Raw genomic sequence first — 23,576 nt, 5'->3', positions numbered from 1 at the left:
CTGTGTGGAGTCCCCGTGGAGAAGAATCGGCTGTCCTGGCCGTCAAGATTGGGGTGGAGGTATAGCTCATTGGTGAAGTGCGCGTTTAGCATCCATGATCTCCTGGGTTCAATCCCCAGTACCTCCATTAAAAAATACATACATACATACATACATACATACATACATACATACATACATACATACATAGCAAAAACATTAAACTGCCAAAGAAAACGAGTCAGCAAAGCCAGGCGACATTCTGAAGAGTGCTTATGTCAGACACTGGGTGGCAGGACTTCCCCAGAGAAGGAAGCTTGGGATAGGGTGTAGGACAGAGGAAGGAACGAGGGCTAGCAATTTGTCCTGTGGAAAAGGAAGGCTGCCAGGGCTCCGTGGGGCAGGCCATTTAAGATATGAAATGCCTAGTGGACCTTTTTAAGACATCACTGCATGAAACCAAGTTCATTTTCAGCATAAATTTTCTTTCAAAGAAATGCTGTGCATAACCTTGGGCAAATCACTTTACCTTTAAGTCCCCGCAATCGCTCATCTATAAAATGATCTCGAAGGCTTTACACAATTTATACTAATATTTACTGGCTGTATGCTACTGTGTAATTTATACAAAAGATTCTAAGAGGCCAAGCAACAACAGAAAATGGAGAAGACACAAGAGAAGGATGAAATGATAATTCCAAAGGAAGGGATTGGACATGACAAGTGAGAAGATATGAGCGTTGCCCAGAATTGAGAACTCCCTGTCCCCTTACTCTAAATCACTCTGAGAATCACTTCTCTGGTGTGATCACTGACGAGGCTGTACTGGACATGTGGCTAGACAGACGCAACCCTCGGTTCTCTGCGGAAACCATCCTGCACGCCCAATTTACATCATGAATATTCACCTTCTTTCTATCAGACCATTAACATATTTCTATCATATTCATTACCTGCATTACCAACGTATAATGTAGAAAATGTCAGGACTTCATACAGTAAATAACTGATCCAGTGAGAGGGAAAAACACCAAGCAGTAGGAAACATGACTAAGATCATGAAGAAGAAATACTTACAACATATTTAGAAATTTGTTCAAGTGAGACAGAGACTGACAGAGCCTGTACCACCACTGTCCTCCATCAGAAACCAGAACCCCAAATAGGAATTACTGGACGAGGTTCAGGATAATGCAAAAGGCATGCCTTATTAACTCTTGGACATCTCATTTCTTGGTCATAAATCCTATTAACTTGTATTAGCAACTGCCATAAAACTGGGAGATGAAAGATAATTTATGCTCAGTGTACAGAAGCTAATGTTTCCGTGTTCCTGAGAAGCAGAGGACCAGAAAATGAGAAAGTGTGTATGTGAAACCTGGAGACACTCACATTCTGCACGGTCAACGTGACAAACACACTCTGGGTGCCTGGCTGTCCTCGTAAGGAACATAGCCTAACCAGTAATTGACACCAGTGGTGCTTCGTGGCTAAAATGTCTCCCATCAACTTCACAGAATCTCCTGCTTACAAAAGGTCATGATGTCTTATTAAGAACACATTTTTGGAAGTAAAAGATGGATGCTGCTTCTTCAGGGAGGAGCTATTATGCATTCTGTTTTTAATTTGCTATTTTAAAATGGCAGTTTGAACATTCCTTCAAAGTAAACGCTACCTACTGAAGTTTTCACTCATAATGACATCTGACCCACAGCAAGTGAAATACGACAAAATACAATCGAAAAGACATTACATACTAAGAAGTCAACCAGCTGAAAACTTCCAAGATTTACGTAGACCTGGAACTACACTACTGTCTCCTTGTTTTAAAATCCAATTTGTAATTAATAAAAGTAAGTCATAGAAAGGGGACTGAAAAGAGACATAGATGAAAGATTTTAGGCTGGAATATTCAAAGCAACTATAAGTGAATTGCTCCTCGACATACACGTCAGTCTCAAATGACTAACATAACCTTAATAAATGAAGGATGATTGCTTATTTACACAATTCCATCTCACGAGGTTCATGTATAGACTCTCTGAAAGAAACACGGAACATTATAGTAACATTAAGATGATTTGAGAGTAGGGAGGCTTTTTTTTTTTTTAGAAAATCAAGAGACCGATCTTTTAGTTGTAAGAGCTAAGGCGATCCCAGCGACTTACGGGTCGTATAGCAGACGCAGCACGACATTTACCAGGCAAACACACTTCCCGAAAGACGTCTCATACCTCCTGCTATTATCCTCAATTTCAGACAACCGAGAATTATAGAACCAATTCTACAAGACACTGTCCTCAAAAATAATGGAATTTTACCACTTTTGAAGTACTTCAGCAAAATTCGATGGTAATCTCACTTAATTTGCTGAAATGATAAAGATTCTTATTGTATGAAGATTTTTGTTATAGTTGAGGAAAATTCAGAGTTATTTTTGCTTAATTTCAGGTACAGCCACAAGGTGGGATATAACCTCAAAGTATATCCAAGATTCATCCTATTTGAAAAGAATATTGTAGAGAATAGACAGACAGACAGCTGCATACACACATCAGCTGGCTGCTCAGATACACCGTTTATGGACAATGACCAGCCTATGCACTGTGGTTTGTTTTAAGTTTGTCATCTCCATCTTAGTCCATTAACCCCATAAAAAGAGGAAATGGGCCGTGGAAAAAGTGTTGAGTCAAAACACTGCCGTGCGACTGTATAAGGGGTCCTGCTCTCTTCCCAGGATTGTTATGAAGCTCAAATGAGATGCTTCTTGTAAAAGTCTCCAAATCATCATCCTTCTCGAGAATAGCTGTTTAAGGACTTTCAATTACAAAACACATTAAAATTTTTTGAAACCATTCTTTGTCACTGAAGCAAACCACTTCTTGAATGTGGTTCCAAAATATTTGAACATGGTTTCAGTTTACGTTCATGGTGCAGGTCCATCCTGCTTGTGACGGCCATAAGCCCTGCTCACAAGGAACAGTGTCTGGAGACGTCCATTCTGATTATACCGCAGAACATGCCCCCTACGTGATATATACACGTGCTTTACTACGTGTGTGACACACAGCACAGAGGTACGTGAAAATGCACCTTACAGAGTCATTTCGGCTCCAGGGGTGCACCTCTCACTTCTAGGAGGTAGAATGCTTCTGTGCAGTCATTTTAGTATAGCTTTTAATTGATTTTTGGTGTTAAGCGCATTTCGTAAAGGTACCACTGAAACTACTTGGAAACACGGCAGACTGTGGAAGACTGAGCATTACCTTAAGTCCTCAGATGCACTCGCTTTGGCTCTGCAGCTGCACTGGTGGTTGTCGTGCTCTCTCACCGAAGTGCCTGAAAAGCAGGGACCTGGGATGCGTCTCTGGGGAAGTGTCCCGGGAGCAAAGAGGAGCAGGGCAGGCCTGCTGAGCCCGCGGGCGGAAGTCTGAGCCAAACATCCTCACACCTCCACGTGACAGAGGGTGCAGTCTTCCGTGAGCTTTCTGGTTCACATTATGTAGTAACTCCTTGCTTAGGATAAGGTGATTTTGTAGTTGTTTCCATAAGACAAAATCAAAATGACCAGACAGAGATGCGAGAGGGCCTGGAGTGGGGGGCGGTGCAGGCATGCTGACCATGATGACTATGTTTGGGGAACGAGGGGTTGTGCTTTAATGATTAAAGTTTGACATATAAATGAAAACAAAAACAATAATCATGTTACTAGAAATTGTGGAGGATCATGACCCTAGACTTTCTTCCCAGACCGTCAGCTTCCAGCCTTGTGATGGAGACGTGATCTCTGCTTAGACTCCTCTTCTGGCCACAGGCTTCGTTCCCCCCTAGACCAGCCTGCACTGGGCAGGGCAGTGTAATCGAGTTCCCACCAGAGGTGACACATGCCACCACCAGGCCTGGCCTTTACAAACAAACGGTGCCACTGTCTACAGTCATCTTTTCCCTGCTGCCTCAATGTGTCCCAGCGGGCTTAGATACAAATTGGAGGCTGCTGCCCAAACCATACCAGATTTTCCATTAATGGAAAAAAAACCAAAAACAAAAACCGAAGCTTCATCTCAGTTGAGCCTCTGAGATTTGGGGGCTAATTATCAATGCAACATACACAGGGTCGATCAGTACCCTGGTCAAATGAAGAGACTAGAAAAGCTAGGAAAAAATTACAGGGCATCTTTCAAAATGCATCAAACTCCCCCCCCCAACACCCCCTGCAAAGAATACTCGAAAGCCAAAAACTAAATTTTGAGGGAAAAAGGAAACCAAATCTAACTTTCATCTTTTAAGCATTTGGTTTTTTACCAAATCAGATGAACCTGAGTTTCTGCTTCTTAGGCCCCTGAGTATGGAAGGTCACCAGGAGACCACGCCTGAGCAAGGCGGGTGTGCAGAGGGAGACTGTACCATGTAAGCTGAGACTGTCAGGGCAAAGACGAATATAAAGAAAACTCCCACGGGACCACTAGGAACACTGCCCGACCCGAGCTCGGCTGGGAAGGCGGAACAGGTCTCCCTTGGGCATTTGTAACCAGAAGTAAAACTCTCAGCAGAATTACCTTCAAAATTCGTACCACCTAGAAGGTCCCAAAACTCTCAAACAGAAGGTCCTAAGCTATGAACGCTTATAAATAACTGGGCTAGAAGTCCACTCTGAGTTCTCCTCGGACTCACTTTTAACTCCTATTTCAAGTAATTCCCGCAGGTCAAGTTCCCGGAAATAGGAGGTTATGGCTAAAATGTCACAAAACACAGAATAAATCGAGGTTACAAAACATAAAAGCAAAAGAGAACATAAAAGACAGCTGACTTATAAAGACTGCAGGTACTAGAATTATGCTGGACTATAAAGTCAGTATGACAATTATGTTTTAAGAGTCTTGAAGATGTGAGTTCAGGGAAAGTATGTAAGAAAAATGAATCACAGCAGGAATGAAAAAGCCAGGTGCTTAAGTTTAGCAGCAGAATAGAACAGCCGAAGCAGAAGAGTGAGGTGGATTACGGAGGTGATGAAGAACTCCAGAACGCAGCCCAGAGAGGGCCAGACAGAAAACAGGACAGAGAAGTTCTGGGGTCTGTCTGATACAACTGGAGGATCTCATACAGACTTACTTGGAATTGCAGGAGAGAGAAAGAGAATGGGGAAGAGATCATATTTGAAATCAGAATGGCTGACAGTTTTCAAACTGAGGACAGACACCTGCAGGTGGAGGAATGCCAAGATATTCCCAGCTGAATATATTTTAGGAAGTTCGCAATTCTACAACAAAGATACAGACCACCCAAGACAATGAGAAGATCTTAAAGAGCAGAAGTCATTTGTAGACGTGGCTTTTTCTATCAATTAATCTTCCAATTTTACTTTTTAAAAAATTACTGTATCTCATCTTTAACTAACTAGTTATCCCTTGGCCAGAGTATTTACATAGAGACAGTTGACTATTTTAGCATTTGTATCATCAGTCATTGTTAAGTGATAAAGCTCAGTGCTTCACAGTGGTAGGAAATTTCATGCTTCAAAACTGGTGGGAAATTACAGGTTTTTAACAAACATGCAGTTAGAAATCTAAGAAGTACATCTGTACATGTCAGGCTGCTCACTGAAATCTTTTACTGACTTCCCATAAACTATGGCAAAAAAGTTCACACTCTGCAATTCATGGCTCTTCAGTCAGGGTCCAAACTAGTTTTCTGAGTCTGATTTTCTGGTATTTTTCCATATGGTTGCACAGAACTACCTGTAGGTCCCACAACATGCCCTGCAGCTCTGTCTTTCTTTAGTGGCCCCTTCTGGCTTGAATGATTTTCCCATCACCCCCCACGGCAGACATCTACTCAGCCTCCAAGATTCTGCTGAAACGTAAGCTCAACAGAATGTATGTTCCATGAAAGCAAGGGTTTGTTCTGTTGTTGGCTGCTGTCTCCCCGTAAGACAGATAGCAGCTACTCAACTCATATTTATTGTATCAGTTGAGTAAATAAAATGTGAGGAAATTTCTTCAGCACACCCATGACCAAACTGTATGATCTTTCACCATCTCTATGTACTAACCTTTTAACCTTGCTTCATGTTTGTGTTTCATAAACGTCTCCTCCAGTGGTCACGTACTGGGGAGTGAAGACAATATGTTACTATTTCTGTTCACACGTCAACTGCCCAGTAGTACAACAGATAGGCAGCGGGCACTCCCTAACAGTTTGTTGACTGAATAAATGGTCAGCAGGGAGTCTGAAAACTGAATACTTCAGGTTCCTCTCCACACCACACAGGAAGTATTCCAGACAGCAACAAAGCCAGGCAATGCAAAGGGCCAGGAAAAAAAATGCACAAGTGGCTGAACAATGGTGAGTGTGCATTATACTCACCGTCTTAACCAAATAACAATTTTTAGGTAATGACAAGCTATAGATGGCAGATCGCAGATGCAGTGGAAGCAAAACTACAAGCAGTACATTATAATGAGAGGCAATGAAGTACAAAAAACAAACACAAAAACTTTCTACTGTCTAAAAAATGTTACCAAACAATAAGTTTTCAAAGTGAAATCCACCAATCAACCTCATAAAACTTGCTTATGTAAGAAGAATTCTGCGCTAAGCACTACATTGGTAGAAAACGTCCCTGAGGTTTATCATTGGAAATAAATGACATCATCATTAGAAATCTATTCTGAGGCAGTGAAATCAACAAGCAGGCAACTTATGAACAGAAAAAACTAAAGATTTTAAGTGCTTGACAAAAGTCAAATACAGTTTCCAAGGATAATGACAAGACTGAAAACATGAGAATTCCGTTTGAGATATTTATGCCAAGTTCTGTTTCCTCTGATGAGATTTTCTCAAGTGGCATTTGCATTTAGCAGCTCAAAGTGCAAAAATGCTTAATTTAATTCTTTGTCAATTTAATTAAAATCACTTTTTTTGTTTTGTTTTTCTGAATACAACGAAAATGAAAGCTTTGGGGTTTCTCCTCCAGATTTTTCCTGTTCAATGGCCTGAGGCAACTGAGTAAAGGAGATAAATAATCAAACACAGTCAACTTCCCTCGTAGTTCAAACACAGAAACTGGGCGGGTTTCCTCCTAGTTTATAAAAACAGCAGCAATTTTACCAAAGCAAAGCGCTGACAATGTATTGAATCCTCACTTACGGGTTGGAGCAGGTAGATGAGCGATTCCTCTTGGATAATTGTAACCGGCAAAGGAGTGATGCGAGTTGCTTGGAACAAGGTGCTCACAGATGCCATAATCTGGTCAAAACGGCCAGCAAGTCCTCCCAAGGTCACAATCACATCCACCTAAGCAAAGTGAAGGGAAAACAGCAGTCACATACTTAAGGAATTTAAAATAATTAAACAGCATCCAGTACCAACAGAGAGCTTTTAATACTGTATTTTATTTGATAAGCCAACACTGTATCTTATTCGATAAGGTAGACATGATTTGTGTTGTTCAGATGAAAGAATTAAGTCACTTGTTCAGAAACGTGATTGGTGGGGGGCAGTCAGGTCTCCAGACCAACTCTTTCGGTACAAAGTTTAAGTCTATCCCAGTTGCCTATTCACCCGGAAAACTAGCTGCCTCTCTACAACGCTGTTTGCGCGTCTCGCTGATGGCACAGCTGGTGCCTCTCCTGCCCACTCCCCGCGGCATCCCTGTGGGCACTCGCACAACACACAGCACACACACAACAGACTGAGCCCGCTTTACAGGTCTGTCACCCCACCAGTACCCCGGTGTCTTCAGGATTAGCGCTGTCTTTTCACTGAACTTGGCAAGGTGCCTCAACTCTCTGGACCTGAATGTTCTGTCCATTTGTAAAAACTGGGTAGTAACAGCCAATTGCTCGGGTTGTTATGGGAATTAAATGAGGTCATTAAATGGAGTAATAAGTGCAAGAAGCACTTAAAACATGTTGACAGCAGCGTGGCTGTTGAAAAAGTGTTAGCTACTCTTCTATTATTTTTGGTATTATTACGTTTATATTACTATCAACATTTTTATTATTGTTACATGTAGTTTATTATTTTTTTCACTTCACACTTGAAAGAAAGCATTTCCTATGACTACAGTACAGTTTATTTAAATGTTAACCTACTGTTGAATATACATTTCCAGGATATTTATATAGAAAATTACTGTGATGCTTTCCTAACGTATAAGACAATGGTTAAAGGAGGAGCATGAAGAGACAGTGCAGCCTGGTCTCTTTCCTTCTGCTGATCAGCCTGATCCTGTAATGCAACAGCAGTCAAAGCTGGTATATTGATCATGGAAGAGGAAAACGGAAGATCTTAATTAAAATATTATAAGAAAACCTACACACAACACAAGCCAAAAGTAATAATCAGTCTACCTAGAATAAAATAGAAATAATTTAAAGATAGGAAGTATATGGCTTTTAGTTTGAAAATAGTACATTTTAAATGCTCAGATGATGTTCAGTCCACAAAGAAGGCAAGATTTTAGGAGAGCAACATGTCACCCACACACCGGCATCACCTGTTCAGTCTCCAGAGGAACAGTAAGAGGTGTAAACTCCTTGACGCCAAAGGCTGTGCTTGTCTGGTGCACGCACGGCGGCCCTGGAACTCCTCAGAGAACCTAACACATACAAGACGCGCAAATGTTTGATGAGCAAATAAGTGAAGACACTGCAAGAAAGGGACTCATCAGCCTAAGGGAGAAAGAGCAACTGCCATCTCATGGGGACAGATGAAGCAGAATGGGGTTCCACGAAACCACAAAAAGTAAACTACGTTGTAAGAGCTGAGAAATCTGGCATGAGTTCCCTATTTCTGACCTTTTCAGAGTGTAGGGAGAATAGGAAGTTTTACTTTGGATGAGATGCTTCATGTCAAAGCTGGAGTATTTTAAGACAAGTACCCCACATGTCTACAGGACCTAATACTATCTTTGGAGAACTTTCTAGAACTTTAAGAATTAGATTTGGGGGAGAGGAAGACTATGCCCCTTAGGAAGCATGTTTTAGCTCCAAACACACAGGTGAAAACTGGGACGTCTGTTTATCGTCAGAGGAAAGTGGCAACATACAAGCTTTTTTGGGGGGTAGCAAGCCAGGTGACAGCTTCTAGTCGTGTTTAGGAGACCTTATTTGTAAAGCCACTCCAGACCAGAGGAGGAAAGCCCAGAAACTAGACAGGACCTCAGAACAACTAAAGAGAATTTGCTTTAAACTGAAGAGAAAGGCATTACAAGAAGTTAAAAAGGAAATAAAAAGGAGAGAAAGTTCTAAGGCTCCAGTGAAAAGCACATGGCCTATTCCTACCCACAGAACCCTAAATTCACATCAGAACCAAGGCCTGATGACAAAACAGTGCACTCACTATGCAGATTCCAGAATCCCCTTTTTAGGTTCTCAGTTTTTCATGACTCTGCTCTAAGCCTTGAGGGATCCCACGACCTTTAAGGCTGAAATTTAATTCCCACTCTCTTCACTGGGATATCATGACGAATAAGCAGTTATCTGTAAATCAGTCACTGAGTTTTCCAGAGGGTAAAGAAGCAGCGAGATGACTTCTCACCACGACTCATTTTCCCTGCAGGACGTATTCAGCAAGAATGAGTAACACAGGAGAGGCCCCATGCAAGCTGCTGGGGGCGGTGGGGCCAGCCTGGCCGCTGCCCTAGTTGTCTAGCTCTGGTCGGAAGCAGGACATCTGAGACTCACAGAGACGGAAGAGAGAGAGACGCCAACCCTGGATATTGACACAGGCTTTCCAAGCCTAGATTTTTATCTTTAGGACAACAGTGTCACTGGGACAGAGTGTTCCACCAACACAGGCCACGGACTGCCAGGATCCCTTCTCTTTCTGGATCCAAAGTCCTATGCATTTACTTCAAACAGTACCCAGTGTGTATTGTACATTTAAAAACATGCATTTTCCAGATGCCTCCACATCCCCACAAAGAGGCTGTGAGCACCTGGCTCAGATGACCCGGTGTGCCAGGGGGAAAGGCTGGTATCTGCTACCAGCACCCTTCGTGCCCTTCTCTGATAGACCTAGTGACGTTCAGACACACCGGTGACAGCCTCTCCTGCTTTCACATGTGTCCCCATCCTGACCCCCAATAAGGCACTTGTTCACGGGTCCCTGCTCTCTCTGCCGGCTTCCCACCTGCTTGGTTAAGCCCACTTCCCACAGCCTCCTCCCCTGTGGCCCCTACAAGGCCCGCAGCACACATGCCTCTCCAGGACCCGTGAGTGTAACAGCCCTTTAATCTCACACGCAGCTTTGTGGTGCTAACTCTACGTCTGCGTGCGTCGGCACCAGATTGATCATCAAACCCCCCCCAGTTATTCCTCACAGCACACCGAGTCACACTTTGTTATGACTGTTGATACACTTGGGTCTCTCTGCTTCCGGAGGAGGCCTGTGAATCACAGATGCCAGCTGCAGCGTGTGCGACACAGAAGACAAGTATTTACTGAGCATCCCCTGAGCACAGACAACCAGGAGAAACTGAATAAACAAACAGAGAGGCAAGAAGCTCATTACTGGGCTGAGTGAAGGTCATCTAATTCCTACAGAAGAGTACTTCCCTACTTGGCGCGGGATGTTGGTGACTTTGAAAAAAAATAATTTATTTCACATTTGTTACCTCAGATAATGTTACTAGAGAGTAGGTTCTGGTCTCGTGGCAGAAAAAATTCAGAGACGAGACACGGAGGTCAAGAAAGCAGAGCAAGGACGTATCATTACGTGACAGCATGTCTTCAAGGGGAGAGCAGGCAGATTCAGGTGAGCAGCTGCGTTGAGTTTCTTTGACGAGCTGGTTATATGGGGTATAAAAATGACTGGGCACAATATTCGCTGGGGACAGAGGGGCTTGGGGTCCTGCTTCCTGATTTTCATCCCAGCTCCATCTTCCCAGAGGAGGAGGGATTTTTGTCCTGAAGTCTAGATTGGAAATGCCATGGCATCAGTGCATGATGGGTACTTCTAATCTGCAAGGCTAATTTTATTGTAATGAGGGCATAATGAGCAAAAGGTTACATTCGGACGAGGGCATAAAATCTTACATTCCAACACCAGAGATTCCTGCCTTATCCCACCTTTCTTTATCTGCCTCCTGGACTCTTGTCACCCCCAAGTATGTGATTTCTCTTTTTTTTTTAATTTTTTAATTTTGGGGGAGGTAAGTAGGCTTTTTTTTTTTTTTTATGAGGGCACTGGCAATTGAACCCAGGACCTTGTGCATGCTAGGCATGCACTCTACCACTGAGCTACACCCACCCTGCAAATGTGTGATTTCTTATCAGTCTGGAGGTTCCTGCTCTTCTCTGTCTGCCCAAGGACGCCCGTTGTTCACAAGATGTGTGGTTTCCTGCCATTGGGCCCAGGCCCCCCTTTCTCTGCTCATATCTAGCTATCTGTCTGCTCTAACAGTAATATTCCTTGATCATTTCCCACCTGTTAGGTACTACTCTAAACACTTATATCAGTAAGAAGACAAGATCTCTTGCCTTCACAGAGGTGATATTCAAATAGAGGACAATACATCACTGATAAAAATAAAGAATAACTACATTAGTTAGGAAAAGATGGCAAGGGCTAAAGAGGAATAAGAGGAAGAAAAGGGAGGTGAAAAAAGGGGCTTCCACTTTAAATGACAGCCAAGGTGGGCTGCAGTGAAAGGTAAGAGAGGAGCAGCACAGATCAGGACAGGAGGGGGGTCAGCCAGCACTGCACACCTGGGGCCAAGCCCTTCAGAGAACAGATTGCATTAAGGCCCCAAAGCAGTGACATGGCCCCAGGCATTCTCCAGGAGTGTCAGGAATGAGAAATGAGTAGGAGGACTCAGAGTAAAATTAAGTGCTAGGTTTGTAGAGAGGCCTTATTAAGCTGCTGTAAAGTCTAGACTTGAAGGAGCATTCAGTGAGGAGCCATTCTGAGCAGAGGAATCACAGGATCCATATATTTTGAAAAGTCACCATGCCTGGCATGTTGGGAACAAACTGTGTGGAGGCAAAGAAGAAAACCAGGAGACCATTAAGAGATGAACACAGCGGTGCAGACGAGAAATGGCTCTGTTAGCCCCCATCACTCCATCAAAACTATTACCAATGATGTCACCATTGGTAAACCCAATGGTCAATTCTCAGTTCTGATGAATTTATTCTTACCTCCTCCTGGATAAAATCTCTTACAGGAAGATGGTTTTCCAGCAAGCCATACGCTCTGATCTCACTGGTTGCTCCTTCTCAGGAGCCAACTTAACAATTCTGGAGTGGCCCGGGGCAAGGTCCTTAAATCTCCTCTCTTCTGTCACTGCATTCCCTCCATTGGTGTTCTTTCTCATGCAGCCTTGCGGCTTTAAATACCCTTAATGTCAACACTTCCTAACGGTGTGTCTTCAGACCAGACCTCTCCCCCTTATTTCTAGGCTTATATGTTCAATAGTTTACTTGAATCTGCGTTTGGAATCCAATAGAGACCTCGAAGTTAATTTGGTCTTTCCCCCAGTCATGATCTCCCACTGTCTTCCCCCGTCAGTTGCTCCAGCCCAAACTCCCAGAGTCATTTTTGACCCTTCTCTTTCTCTTACATCCCTTATTTATTCTCCCAGGAAATATTACTGGTTCTAACTTCAGTCTGTATCCAGAATTTCTCCACTTCTACCACAACCTCATTACAAACATGGACACAAAAATCTGTCAGAGGGTGTGAGCCACCATTACATCTCATGGGAAATACTGCAACAGCCTCCAACAGGACTTTCTGCTTCTGCCCTGATTTCCCCACAATGTAGTCTCAATACAGTATCAAAACTAACCCTGTTAGAATGTAAATCAGATGATGACATCCTTCTGCTCAAAATCTTCCAATGGTTTTCTAATGTTTTTTAATTAAGATCCAAAGCCCTGGAATATTGGATATCCAGGCATCCCCCTGGTCTCACCTTCTAGTTCCCTTCTCTTCCTCCTCTCTGCTCCAATCATGATTCCTTTCTCTTTTCTATTTCTTAAAGACACCAGAGTCCCTCCTACTTGGCAGACTCTGCATTTCTGTTCTTTCTTCCTAGAATGCATTATCCCCAGATATTCACATGGCTGGCTTCTTTACTTATTTCACTGGCCATCTAAAACACTTCCCGTCTTCTATGCCAACAGAGCATATCTTCATTCCCTGATTTAATTTTCTCCTTAGAACTGCTCATTATCTATGGTATTTTATTTACTTAGCTTGTCCTATTATTTATCACCCTAATTAGACGAAAATAATATGACAGCAGAGATTTTCCATCCCTCATGCTTAGAATGCAGCATGGTACATTATTATACCTACTGGTGTCTGATGAATATTGTTACATAAATGAAGAAATAAAACAAGGACTGAAGGATAGTGAAAGAACATGGTCAATGGATCAAGGTACTGGTGGAGTGGAAGAATTGTTGAAGTCAGGGTATAAGAGAATGAGTCAAATGGATAAAACAGAGATTGTGGAAGCTTTACAGATCTTGTTATAGACAAGGCCTAGGTATGTTCGTACAATTGAGTAACTGCGGTAAAGAGGCAGACAAAAAAACCAAAGGGGATAAGCTCAAGAAAACAAGACATCACTGTACGGGAGGCTTCATTCAAGTGTGCATGGAATTTACCGTGAATTCAAACAGTACTGTTGAAAAAAGCTTTGATGGCCTAGATGCTAACTTCATCCAGACAAGTGGGGACACGACCAGGATTATAACAAATGAAGACTGTAGCAATGAGTGAGGATAATAAAATCTGATGACATGAGATTTAGAGCCTGACTTTTTGGAAGAAAAGAAAAATCAAACAGAACAACACTGTACAAATGGGAATACTATGGGAGACACATATTCAATTTTAAATTTTCTACTAGCTACATCTAAAAAAGTAAAAAGAAAGAGGTAAACATTTTTAAGTATATATTATTTAATGCAGTATATCTAAAGTATCATTTTAACACATAATCTGTAGTAAACCTATTGAAGTTTGGGGAAAATTGGATAATTACATGCAGAATAAAACTGGACCACTATCTCATGCCATTCACAAAAATTAACTTGGAATGGATTAAAGACTTAAACATGAAATCTGAAACCATAAAACTCCTGGAAGAAATCACAGGGAAAAAGGACCTTGACACTGGTCTTAGCAACAATTTTTTAGATATGACACCAAAAGCAAAAATATATAAATGGGACTGCATCGATCTAAAAAGCTTCTGCAAAGCAAAAGAAGCAACTAGCAAAATGAAAAGGCAACCTATGGAATAGGAGAAAACATTTGTAACAATTGTATGATAAGAAGTTAGTATCGAAAATATAAAAGGAACTCATATAATAGCAAAAATTTAAAAACAGTCCAATTAAAAAATGGGCAGATGATGTAAATAGACATTTTTCCAGAGAAGACATACAAATGGCCAACTGAAACATGCAAAGATGTTCAACATCCTAACCAGCAAAGAAATGCAAGTCAAAACCACAATGAAACATCAACTCACATCAGTTAGAATGGCTATTATCAAAAAGACAAAAGATAAAAAGTGTTGATGAGGATGTGGAGAAAAGGGAACCCTCGTCCACTCTTGGTGGGAATGGAAATTAGTGCACACGCGAAGGAAAACAGTATGGCGGTACTCCCCAAAATTAAAAATAGAACTTCCCTATGATCCGGCAATCTCTCTTCTGTTGCTTCTGGGTATACACACGAAAGAAATCACGATCTCAAAGAGATCTCTGCACTCCCATGTTCACTGCAAATTAGTCACGACAGCCAAGATATGGAAACAACCAAAGTGTCTGTCAACGGATGAACGGGTAAAGAAGATTGAAAAATATGTGATATATATATATATATATTTTATAAAACATACACACACATACATATACATACACACAATGGAACAGTATTCAGACATGAGAGAAGGAAACCCTGCCACATTTGTGACAGTATGAATGGACAAGACATGAGATGTAAGTCAGAAATACAAACACTGTATGATCTCACTTACATGTGAAAACCTAAACAAGCTGAACTCCGAGAAAGAGAGCAGAATGGCAGATGTCAACAGCTGGTCCAAGGGTACAAACTTCCAATCAAAAGATGAGTAAGTCCCGAAGATCTAATATACAGCATGGTGACTATAGTTAACAATACTGTGTTGTATACTTGAAAGTTGCTGAAAGTAGATCTTAAATGTTCCCACCACCACCACCACAAAAACAAAGGGAATCATGTGAAGTGATGGAACTGTTCACTCTATTACAATACTCATTTTGTAATATGTATGTGTATTAAATCATCATGTTGTACTCCTTAAATTTACACAATGTTATATATTAATTATCTCAATAAATCTGGAAAAAATATTGAGGTATTTTACATTCTCTTTTTCCTACTTGGTCTTCAAAATCCTCAATGTGTTTTACAGCATTGGCACATCTCAATTTAGGCTAGCTGCATTCCAAGCACTCAGGTGGCCAGCGGCCAGAGTTTTACACAGCACAGGTCTAGAAACAGTAAAGACACCCACCCCTACTTCCAGGGCCCATTGTAGAAAAAGCAGTGGGAGAAAAGACAAAAAACAGAACAAAACAACAGTGTTACTATGGCTGCAGAGAACTACTGTCCAAGTCCCCTTATTTTAGAATACATCTACTATTCCCTAAAGCACGGAAGCTACTCTGAAAGGTTTTTTTAATTGGTTGTGATACATCCAGGATTCAGTGTTTATTAATTCTAAAAAGTGTTTTTACAATCCTATTTGCTCTGTGGATAAAATATTCTGAATAATATATTTGTGCACATATCCAGTACAGATCTATTCTGCCATATATAAAGTGTAAAAAATCAACTTCTAATTGATTTCTATACATTTCCTACACTCCGGTCAGGGTATTTCACATGAACTGTTTTTGTTAGCGAAGAGGAGTGGTGGAGTAGAGGTTGCTTTTGGCTCTTCATCTGAAATCATGTCTAGCAAAAAGAACCCTGAACCCTGGATTAATACACTGGAGACCTGACTGCAGTATGGTACACTCCTTCAGCCGTGGAACCGCAAACTAGTTACACAACCTCCTTGTGACACAGGGAGCTCATCGATAAAGGCAAGGGATGGACTGAATTCCCTGACACATTTTTCAAGATCCCCTTCACCTCTAACAGTCCATGCACGGTTCTCTGGTTTCCACTACAACAGGTTAAATAATAATTGTGTCTATTTTGTTTAGAAAATAAATGAAAAACTTGGCTTTGCGTTATTTACCGTAATAGAACCATGACAAGACTGGTTGAAGGATATATAACACCAAAAGGAGAAGCAATTTCATTTTTCTATTATAGCAGAAAAAAACCTTTCAGTAAACAAATGACATGTTTTCCTCCATCTGTCCTCAAAAAGACTTAGACACAGCGTGCGTGAAGTCTACAGCAGGGACAGTGGCTGTCAGCATGTTTTAATTGCATTTACTCTCCATAGATTGAATTCTGGAGATGCGTAAATGGACAATTTCTTTGTGACTTTCCCTGATGGACAGCGTGGCCGTACTACTTAACATACAAGCTGAGAGACACTCTTGAAAGTCAAAAAGGGGGACATTATAAATAATTACACCAAGAAAACAGGCATAAACCAGGACGATCGATCCCACGTAAACCAAGACACACGTTTACCCGACCGCCTGAGAATTACGAGTAATATTAACATAGCCAGCTTAACAAAATTAAACACTGGGGTCTCAGAAAAGTTATTAGACCTTACTCTTAATCTCCTCTTAACTTTCAAAGATGTGTGCTGTACTACAGGGTCTTGAATAAACGAGATTAGAACAACTGTTTGATGTTCTAATTTAAAGATGGCTGACTCAAGGCAGGATGTGAAGGAAATTGTTGGATCAAGACAGAGCAAAAACAATAAAATGACAAAAAAAAATACCCTAGCAATGTCAAAATATTTTTAATAAGCCTATAAAATAATTCCAGTGATTGATGTGAAGTACAATGAGACACCAGAGAAATTAAAAACCCCAGGTTTTACGGTATCAGAATATACTGTACTGACAAACACAAAATATACCTGGCTGGATTTTGGCTGTCTGTGGAAACAGTACCACAGGGATCCCATTTAAATTTCAACAAGGCCCAGTGAGTCACAGTTTAATGTAAGCCTGTTTGGGTGAGAAAGAAATGATGCCTCTTGCAATGGCAAGATAATGAGGCTTCCGATTTTTTCTCAAATAATTCATCCTCCATCCTTCCTGCTGCAGCCTTAATTGCGGCATCATCGTTCTCACCTGGATAACCCCACTGGCCTTCTATAACCAAGTAATTTTCCACTTGATTAGGAGAGAAAGCTTTCTACACCTCAAGTCTGATTGTGCCAATGTTCTGCTTAAAATTAAGTACTGGCTTTCCAGAACCTACAAGATAAAGCCCGCACTCCTCCAGTGCGGATTCGTGAGTTACATCCTCAGCTCCCACCTCATTCACATTCTAGAAGTCAGCCAGTTCTCAGAACACACCACACGATTTCAAACCTCAGTGCCGAGACTGCCCTCCCCCGCCCCACCCTGGGAAAGGCTGGGATTCGTGCATTTCCAAAGGGTGCCTACCTCCACCTCCTAAAAAAATGAACTTGTTGGAACACAGTGTTTTCCTTCAATTATGTCAAATTTTAAGTATGTTATTAAAAAATGTCATAAACATGTTTATACAAACTTGTTTTTGAACATGTATTTTAAAGAAAAGTTTTTAAAAAGGCAGAGGAAAGGACATATTTATAACAAGTGGGCGATGTACACAAGCTTGGTGACATTTGAGAGAAAAACTACGGAGGCAATGAAAATGCTAAGACTTCCGACTGCTGTAAACAGTGATCCCCCGGTAAAAGTTTTAGCATAAAAGCCCAGGCAGCCCAAACACTTACAGACCTTAAGGAACATCTTACGTCCCTGTGCCTCTCTGGAGAGCTCAACTGAGGGGACTCCAACCTCCTTATACAGACTGGAAGAAACACTGCCAGAGGTCCCTGACACACTGCCTACAAGTCTGCAGTGGAGAAGGCCAGGAGAGACTGATCTACCCCAATAGGCAGGTCCTCTCCCTACTAGCTCATTCTCTGGTAGTTTGTTAAAGGGAACAAATGTAAATGTTGCACTGACCCAGTGTGCATGTGTGATTAGGACTGTCAGTATTACCTACCCTTTGACATCCCAAATCTAAGAGTTTTCCCTTTGACCTTGATGCTCAGGATGAAACACTCCCTTGATTCTGGTTAGCTCCTAGTCGATCTTCCAGACGCAGCTGCAGTCACCCCCTGCACAAGGAGAGCCCAGACTGGAGAAGGTTCACTTCTCAGCTGTCTCATCAGACCTCAACTACAGCACAACTGACAATGCAACAGGGTAATCCGCTCACCAGGGCATCCACTCCAAAGTCCACAAATTCGCTGAGTCAGAAACTGTCTCATTCAGTTCGTACTGGTCAACCTACAATACTTACCAGAGTGGCTGGGAAACACGTCACAGACATGTGACAGACATGTGTTAGCTAAGCTGGAGTTTCCATGCTTCAGCTCTTGCAAACAAGACCAGTCATCACTAAGCACACACTTGGAGGCTACTTTCTAAGGTCCCTATTTCTTTCTCAAATTCTTGATGGAAAAGATGACTGAAGAGTTATCCTTCAAAGAATACTGTAACTGGTTCTTACATTACTATCCTGAGAATTTCCATCCTTCAATTTAGCTTGCACACAACTGTTACACTAATTTTCTAAATCACATTATGACTTTTTGTTCAAAATTCTTTAACAGATTAACATTACCTGTAGATCAAAATTCAAATTCTTTATTGAGAGATGAAAGGTCTTTCCTATGTTGACCCCAAACAACCTTTCTAGCACTCCTGACAGCTGTGACCACTTCTCCCCTTAGAACTCTTACTGCGCACAATGAGTTTTTCTTTGTTTACCCTCAAATTGCTGTTTGGAATCCTCGAAAACACTGTAATTTCAGATGCCCTGGTCATGACAGAGTATAGGACAATGTCTGAGATCATTCCTGGAATAACGAAATGCTTTTTTGATTTATCCTAGGCAGGGCTTTGAATTAAACATTTCAAGTCTGGTTGTGCAATAACAGGGCTGTCCTGAGTACTAATATTTCCTTGATTAACTGGCCTATTGGTTCTCAAGCCATAACAAGGAGATCCCTGAGAATGGGACATTTTCTCCATATAAACAAAAGAACAGCGTTATTGGTATATATATGTATAAATGTAGAATGTGATATTTTTCCTCCCATTGAAATACACCTAGTGATGGCAAGAGCAAATTTGCATGCATTTACATTTCTCTGTATCAGGAAGTGAGTGCCAAGGAGAGCTGAACAGAATAAATAAAATACATACTCGTGGTTTTTTTTTTAACATGATATTATTCTATTGTCTCTGCTGAAAATTAAATTCTTTGAAGAGTCAGGAATATATTTATGAGTAAGTAAAGTTATGTAAAATCATGGTCTGTATAAATAACCTGGATATTGTAAATCTACTAGACGTAACAATGGTCTCCAAACCTCTCATACCATCAGGAGGACATGAAGGTATTTCATACCCCTTTTGAATTATGGGGGTCTAGAGAAATGGAAAGATGTATTATTTGTGGTTTAGAAATCCCAAGATACCTAGCATAGGACCTTCAACAAAATTGGTATTTAGGGCAAAATGAAAAATGAAAGTATGATTTGTATTGTATTCTGAAACCACTGGCTATTTAGAAGTAGAGCTTAAATGGATATTATAATTTCTGTAAATGTTGTCCATAGAAGCTAAATGATTGCTTGGTAGTAGATGAATGAAAAAGAATTAAAATCTGCATTCCTGCCCATCTTACTTAAAAAGCACCAGATATTTTTCACTCTGGCTGAAAGTTCTCTAACATACACGATGCCCTATTAAAGTTGAGTATTTGAAAGAGCACTAAACCATCACTCCACCCATTCTGCAGAAAATGAGTTAGAAGGTACCAGAGCATGGACCCGGCATCCTCTTTCTTTGGTCATTCCCTCCACCGAGCAAGCTGAAAAGAGACAGATAATTTTCAAAACCTCTGCAGACTGACTTTTGGTAAGAGATGCTTTGTTCCCGATGATCACTATTTCTGTACTTGTGATCATTTTTTAATAGCTATTATCCTATCTTGTATCAGCATGATTTGTTTTCTCTGAACATTTCCTGCGTTTTGCTTTGGCCATAAAGTAAGTCTTAGCTGTATATTCTTGTCTCGAATGATAAATGAAACTCTTGGCTTCCATGTCTGGATGGATTAGATTCAGCTCTTTGTAGTACTTTGGGCGCATTATTTTCCCAAAGTTCACTGGTATAGGACTCTCCTCACTTTCTATTGGCCAGTTTGTGACAGGCGGCTAGCAGGCTCGCTGCAGTGCAGTCCTTAGGTTTTGCAATCTGGTGCAATATAAATAGTTTATGTTAATTACCCCCTTTCCACCTTCTGGGAGAAGACAGACATTTTGATTGCAAATTTTGCACTTGGTCATTAACACTCTGGTTTCTAGATATGCATTTGACCATTTTATAATGCCAAATGAGAATGTTAAAACTGTTACTGCAGGGACATTAATTACTTAAAGCTTACTTCTTTCAATGTCATAAGTTTGCTTCAGCTAATACATGTATACATGTGATCACCTTGTCACCCTGAAGTTTAAGTTATAAGCAATGCTATTTGCTATTCTGCTAAATGTATTCCATCTCCACAAGCATCATAGCAAATTGAATGCAATCTGGGATAGAATATTTGTCAATAATCATTTCCTCTTCCTGAAATAATTTCCTTTGTTTACATGGATGCTTTGGGGGGAGAAAATCAGAATCTTGAGGGTCAGTTTTAGAGGTATCTAAAATCTCTAGTAGAAATGGATGAGGAAACAGAATTACAATGTAATCGATGCACTCTGATTCAGATATTTCTATTTCTTAATGTGTTTCAAAATTTTTTGACACAGCTGTTCATACTGTGAGGTACAGACATGCACACATGTGTTGAGAGGTTAAGGTTCACAGTGGATCCAGAAAAGAAGCTGGTATTGCCTTGTGTCTACTCCATGCATCTGGGACAGACCAGCACATTGACCGTGAAAAGCTAAGCAGAACTTCTACTGGGCAGACGATCACAGAAGTAGAAAGACATTTTCTATTTCCAGCTACTAAGAGAGAAGGATGGACAGTGAATGCTATAGGATTCCATCTTCTCTGATTTAAACAGAATTTCCTGAGATACTAGGCCCATCATCTGACACAAGGAACGTATTCCTATGTCTAAATCTGTTCTGCTGATTACCTAGTTAACTACCACTGAAAATACACTGATCTGATGTGTGCATGCCATAATATGGAGTAGTATCATCTCAGGTCTTCAATCATGACTTAAATAGTAAGCTAATCATTGCTTAATAATATAGATTAGGATTGTGGACAATCCTAATTATAGGTGTAGGCACTACCACATGTAATATGTCTTGCTAAGGGATACACAGAAGGAAGAGAAAATTTTGTAACGTCTAAGCAATTTCAGGATATTCCACTGTAAGTGCATTATTCTTACAGAAGTTCTCACGACCGTTTTCTCCTCCACCTGCAGTTTCTGCCTCTCCACAATGCAGTAGCTCAAAATGAAATAGTCCTTTTCCCATAAGGTCAGCGTTCTTCTGGAAAGGTGCACCACACCAACCACATCTGAAACTCTCTGCATTAATAAGAAATTTTATCTGGCAAGTGAGTCATCCAGCTGAGATTCCTGGTAAGCAGATAAACTTAACCCTTGTTCCGGGCCTGTGAGAGCATGTCTCTCCTCTGGCAGGGATGGATTAGACTGTAAGCGTTTTATATCCGGGGCAGCATCTCCCGAGTCACCTCAAAGCACTGGGGACATCTATTTTTTCTGGTTGCACAGCACTGTAAAAACGATTGCTGGTCTCTAAGAAGGAAAAACAGAGATGTGAATTTCCCTTTTGAAGGCTTTTTCAAAATGATCTAGGAAACAGCCTGCTAGTTCGCTCGATGCCCAGATATTTTTCCTCTCCTTGCTTCCCTGCCTGATTAAGCATCATCGCATTTGTTCTAGAACCGGAAAGTATAAGTAGTTATTTTGGCACTTGACAAAGATAGCAATGCTGTTTATATACTAAAAAATCCAGAGGTGGTTTGTATAGGCATGGTGACGTATAGTTGACTGTGTGTGTGTGTGTGTGTGTGTGTGTGTGTGTGTGTGTGTGTGTGTCTCTAAGAGACATGCTGCTTTCTAAAACTTCATAAAAATTACCCATTGACGCTTACAACATCCATCTGAGGTCAATAAAGACAGGAAAGAAGGTAGAAAAACGTGTCGCAGAAGTCCTACAGTGCCCCAGCTACAGAGCTGATGCTGGAGTTGTACGGTGTTGCTTTCAGTATTACTTCAAGGAAGGTGGCAAGATTGATTTTTGTCGTGCTCACAATGGCAGTGGCTTAGAAAACAGTCTCTATGCATTCTCATTGTTTGGCTCTCAACTTTTTCAGGTAACTTAGGCTTGGAAAAAGAAGCAAGTCCCAGAAGTTGTAAAGAAAAAAAGAAAACCAAAACCCAGTTAACGAGATGAAGAGGATACTATGTGTACTGTTTTTAACTACACACAACACACATCTCCTTCCCTCCCCCCATAAAATGGAGAGAAAAACTGAGTATATATATGACCAAATGACAGTGGATAATAGTAGCAGGTATCTCCACGTACTGGTCAAAACCAAAAAGGTTTTAATTGTGATGGAGCAAGAGCTGGGCAGTGGAATAAGTTTTGTTAAGGCAGATTACTTAATATAAGTTTACCAACATTTGATACACAGGGCTTGCTTCAAAAGGATTCTTCCATATATATACACCCATTCATTCATTCAATAAATATTTACACAGTGTCTGCTATTGTTTTAGGTGTTGGGGATCCAGCCAAGAACAAACGTGCACAATTCCCAGGGCACTTGAAGATTCCATTCTAGTGAGTGAAGATGCAATAGAAACAAATATTCTAAATGTATCTGATGGTGACACGTTCTTCCGGGAAAACTGAGCAGGGAAGGGGATATGGTTTGCCGAGCTGAGGGATCGGAGAGGAGGTGTAGTGCAGGGTGCTATTTTAAATCATGGTCACGGAAGGCTTCATCGAAATGATCTCCAGCTTCATTAGAAAAAAAAAATCTTACTATTTGATTTTCTCAAATAAGAAGTTAAGACGTGAAGTAGAGAAGAGCTCTATATAGACAATCTGTTTTTTAAAAAAGCTGCATCTACTGAAGAGGACAGCCCAGCGTCCATGACAGCCAGAAGTGCTCGGTCCTGACCCGTACCTCTGCCTCCTCTATTCGACGGGAGACTATTTGAGGCTGTGGATCTGGTCACCGAGTCGCAGCATGATGACGTGACACTGGGTACCACATAGAAGCCTGTCAGACAGACTGGAAGAAGATCCCCAGAAGCGTCCATAGTGTATCTAAGGGGAGAAAGTCTGCCTCTGGAACTCGGAAGTGAACTTTTAACTTATCCTGGGGTGATAACAT

At 41.1% G+C, this 23,576-nt stretch overlaps 1 protein-coding gene across 11 annotated transcripts in view; it reads right to left on the bottom strand.

Moving 5' to 3' along the window:
• The window catches only part of TPK1 (thiamin pyrophosphokinase 1), a 320,519-nt gene that overhangs the window by 128,977 nt on the left and 167,966 nt on the right, over positions 1–23,576 (bottom strand). For all 11 annotated transcript variants that reach the window (XR_012074168.1, XR_012074172.1, XR_012074169.1 and 8 more), the window contains one exon: positions 7,126–7,272. Coding sequence is in view for 3 of the 11 variants with exons in the window: in XM_072964303.1 (XP_072820404.1) it covers positions 7,126–7,272 (147 nt within the window). In the remaining 8 variants the exon portion in view is untranslated. The remainder of the gene's footprint in view (positions 1–7,125; positions 7,273–23,576) is intronic.

This window comes from Vicugna pacos, chromosome 7 (genome assembly GCF_048564905.1).
Source record: "Vicugna pacos chromosome 7, VicPac4, whole genome shotgun sequence".
Lineage (NCBI taxonomy): Eukaryota > Metazoa > Chordata > Mammalia > Artiodactyla > Camelidae > Vicugna > Vicugna pacos.
The sequence above is the reverse complement of the archived record's forward strand: the minus strand, read 5'-3'. Positions and strand labels throughout refer to the sequence as shown.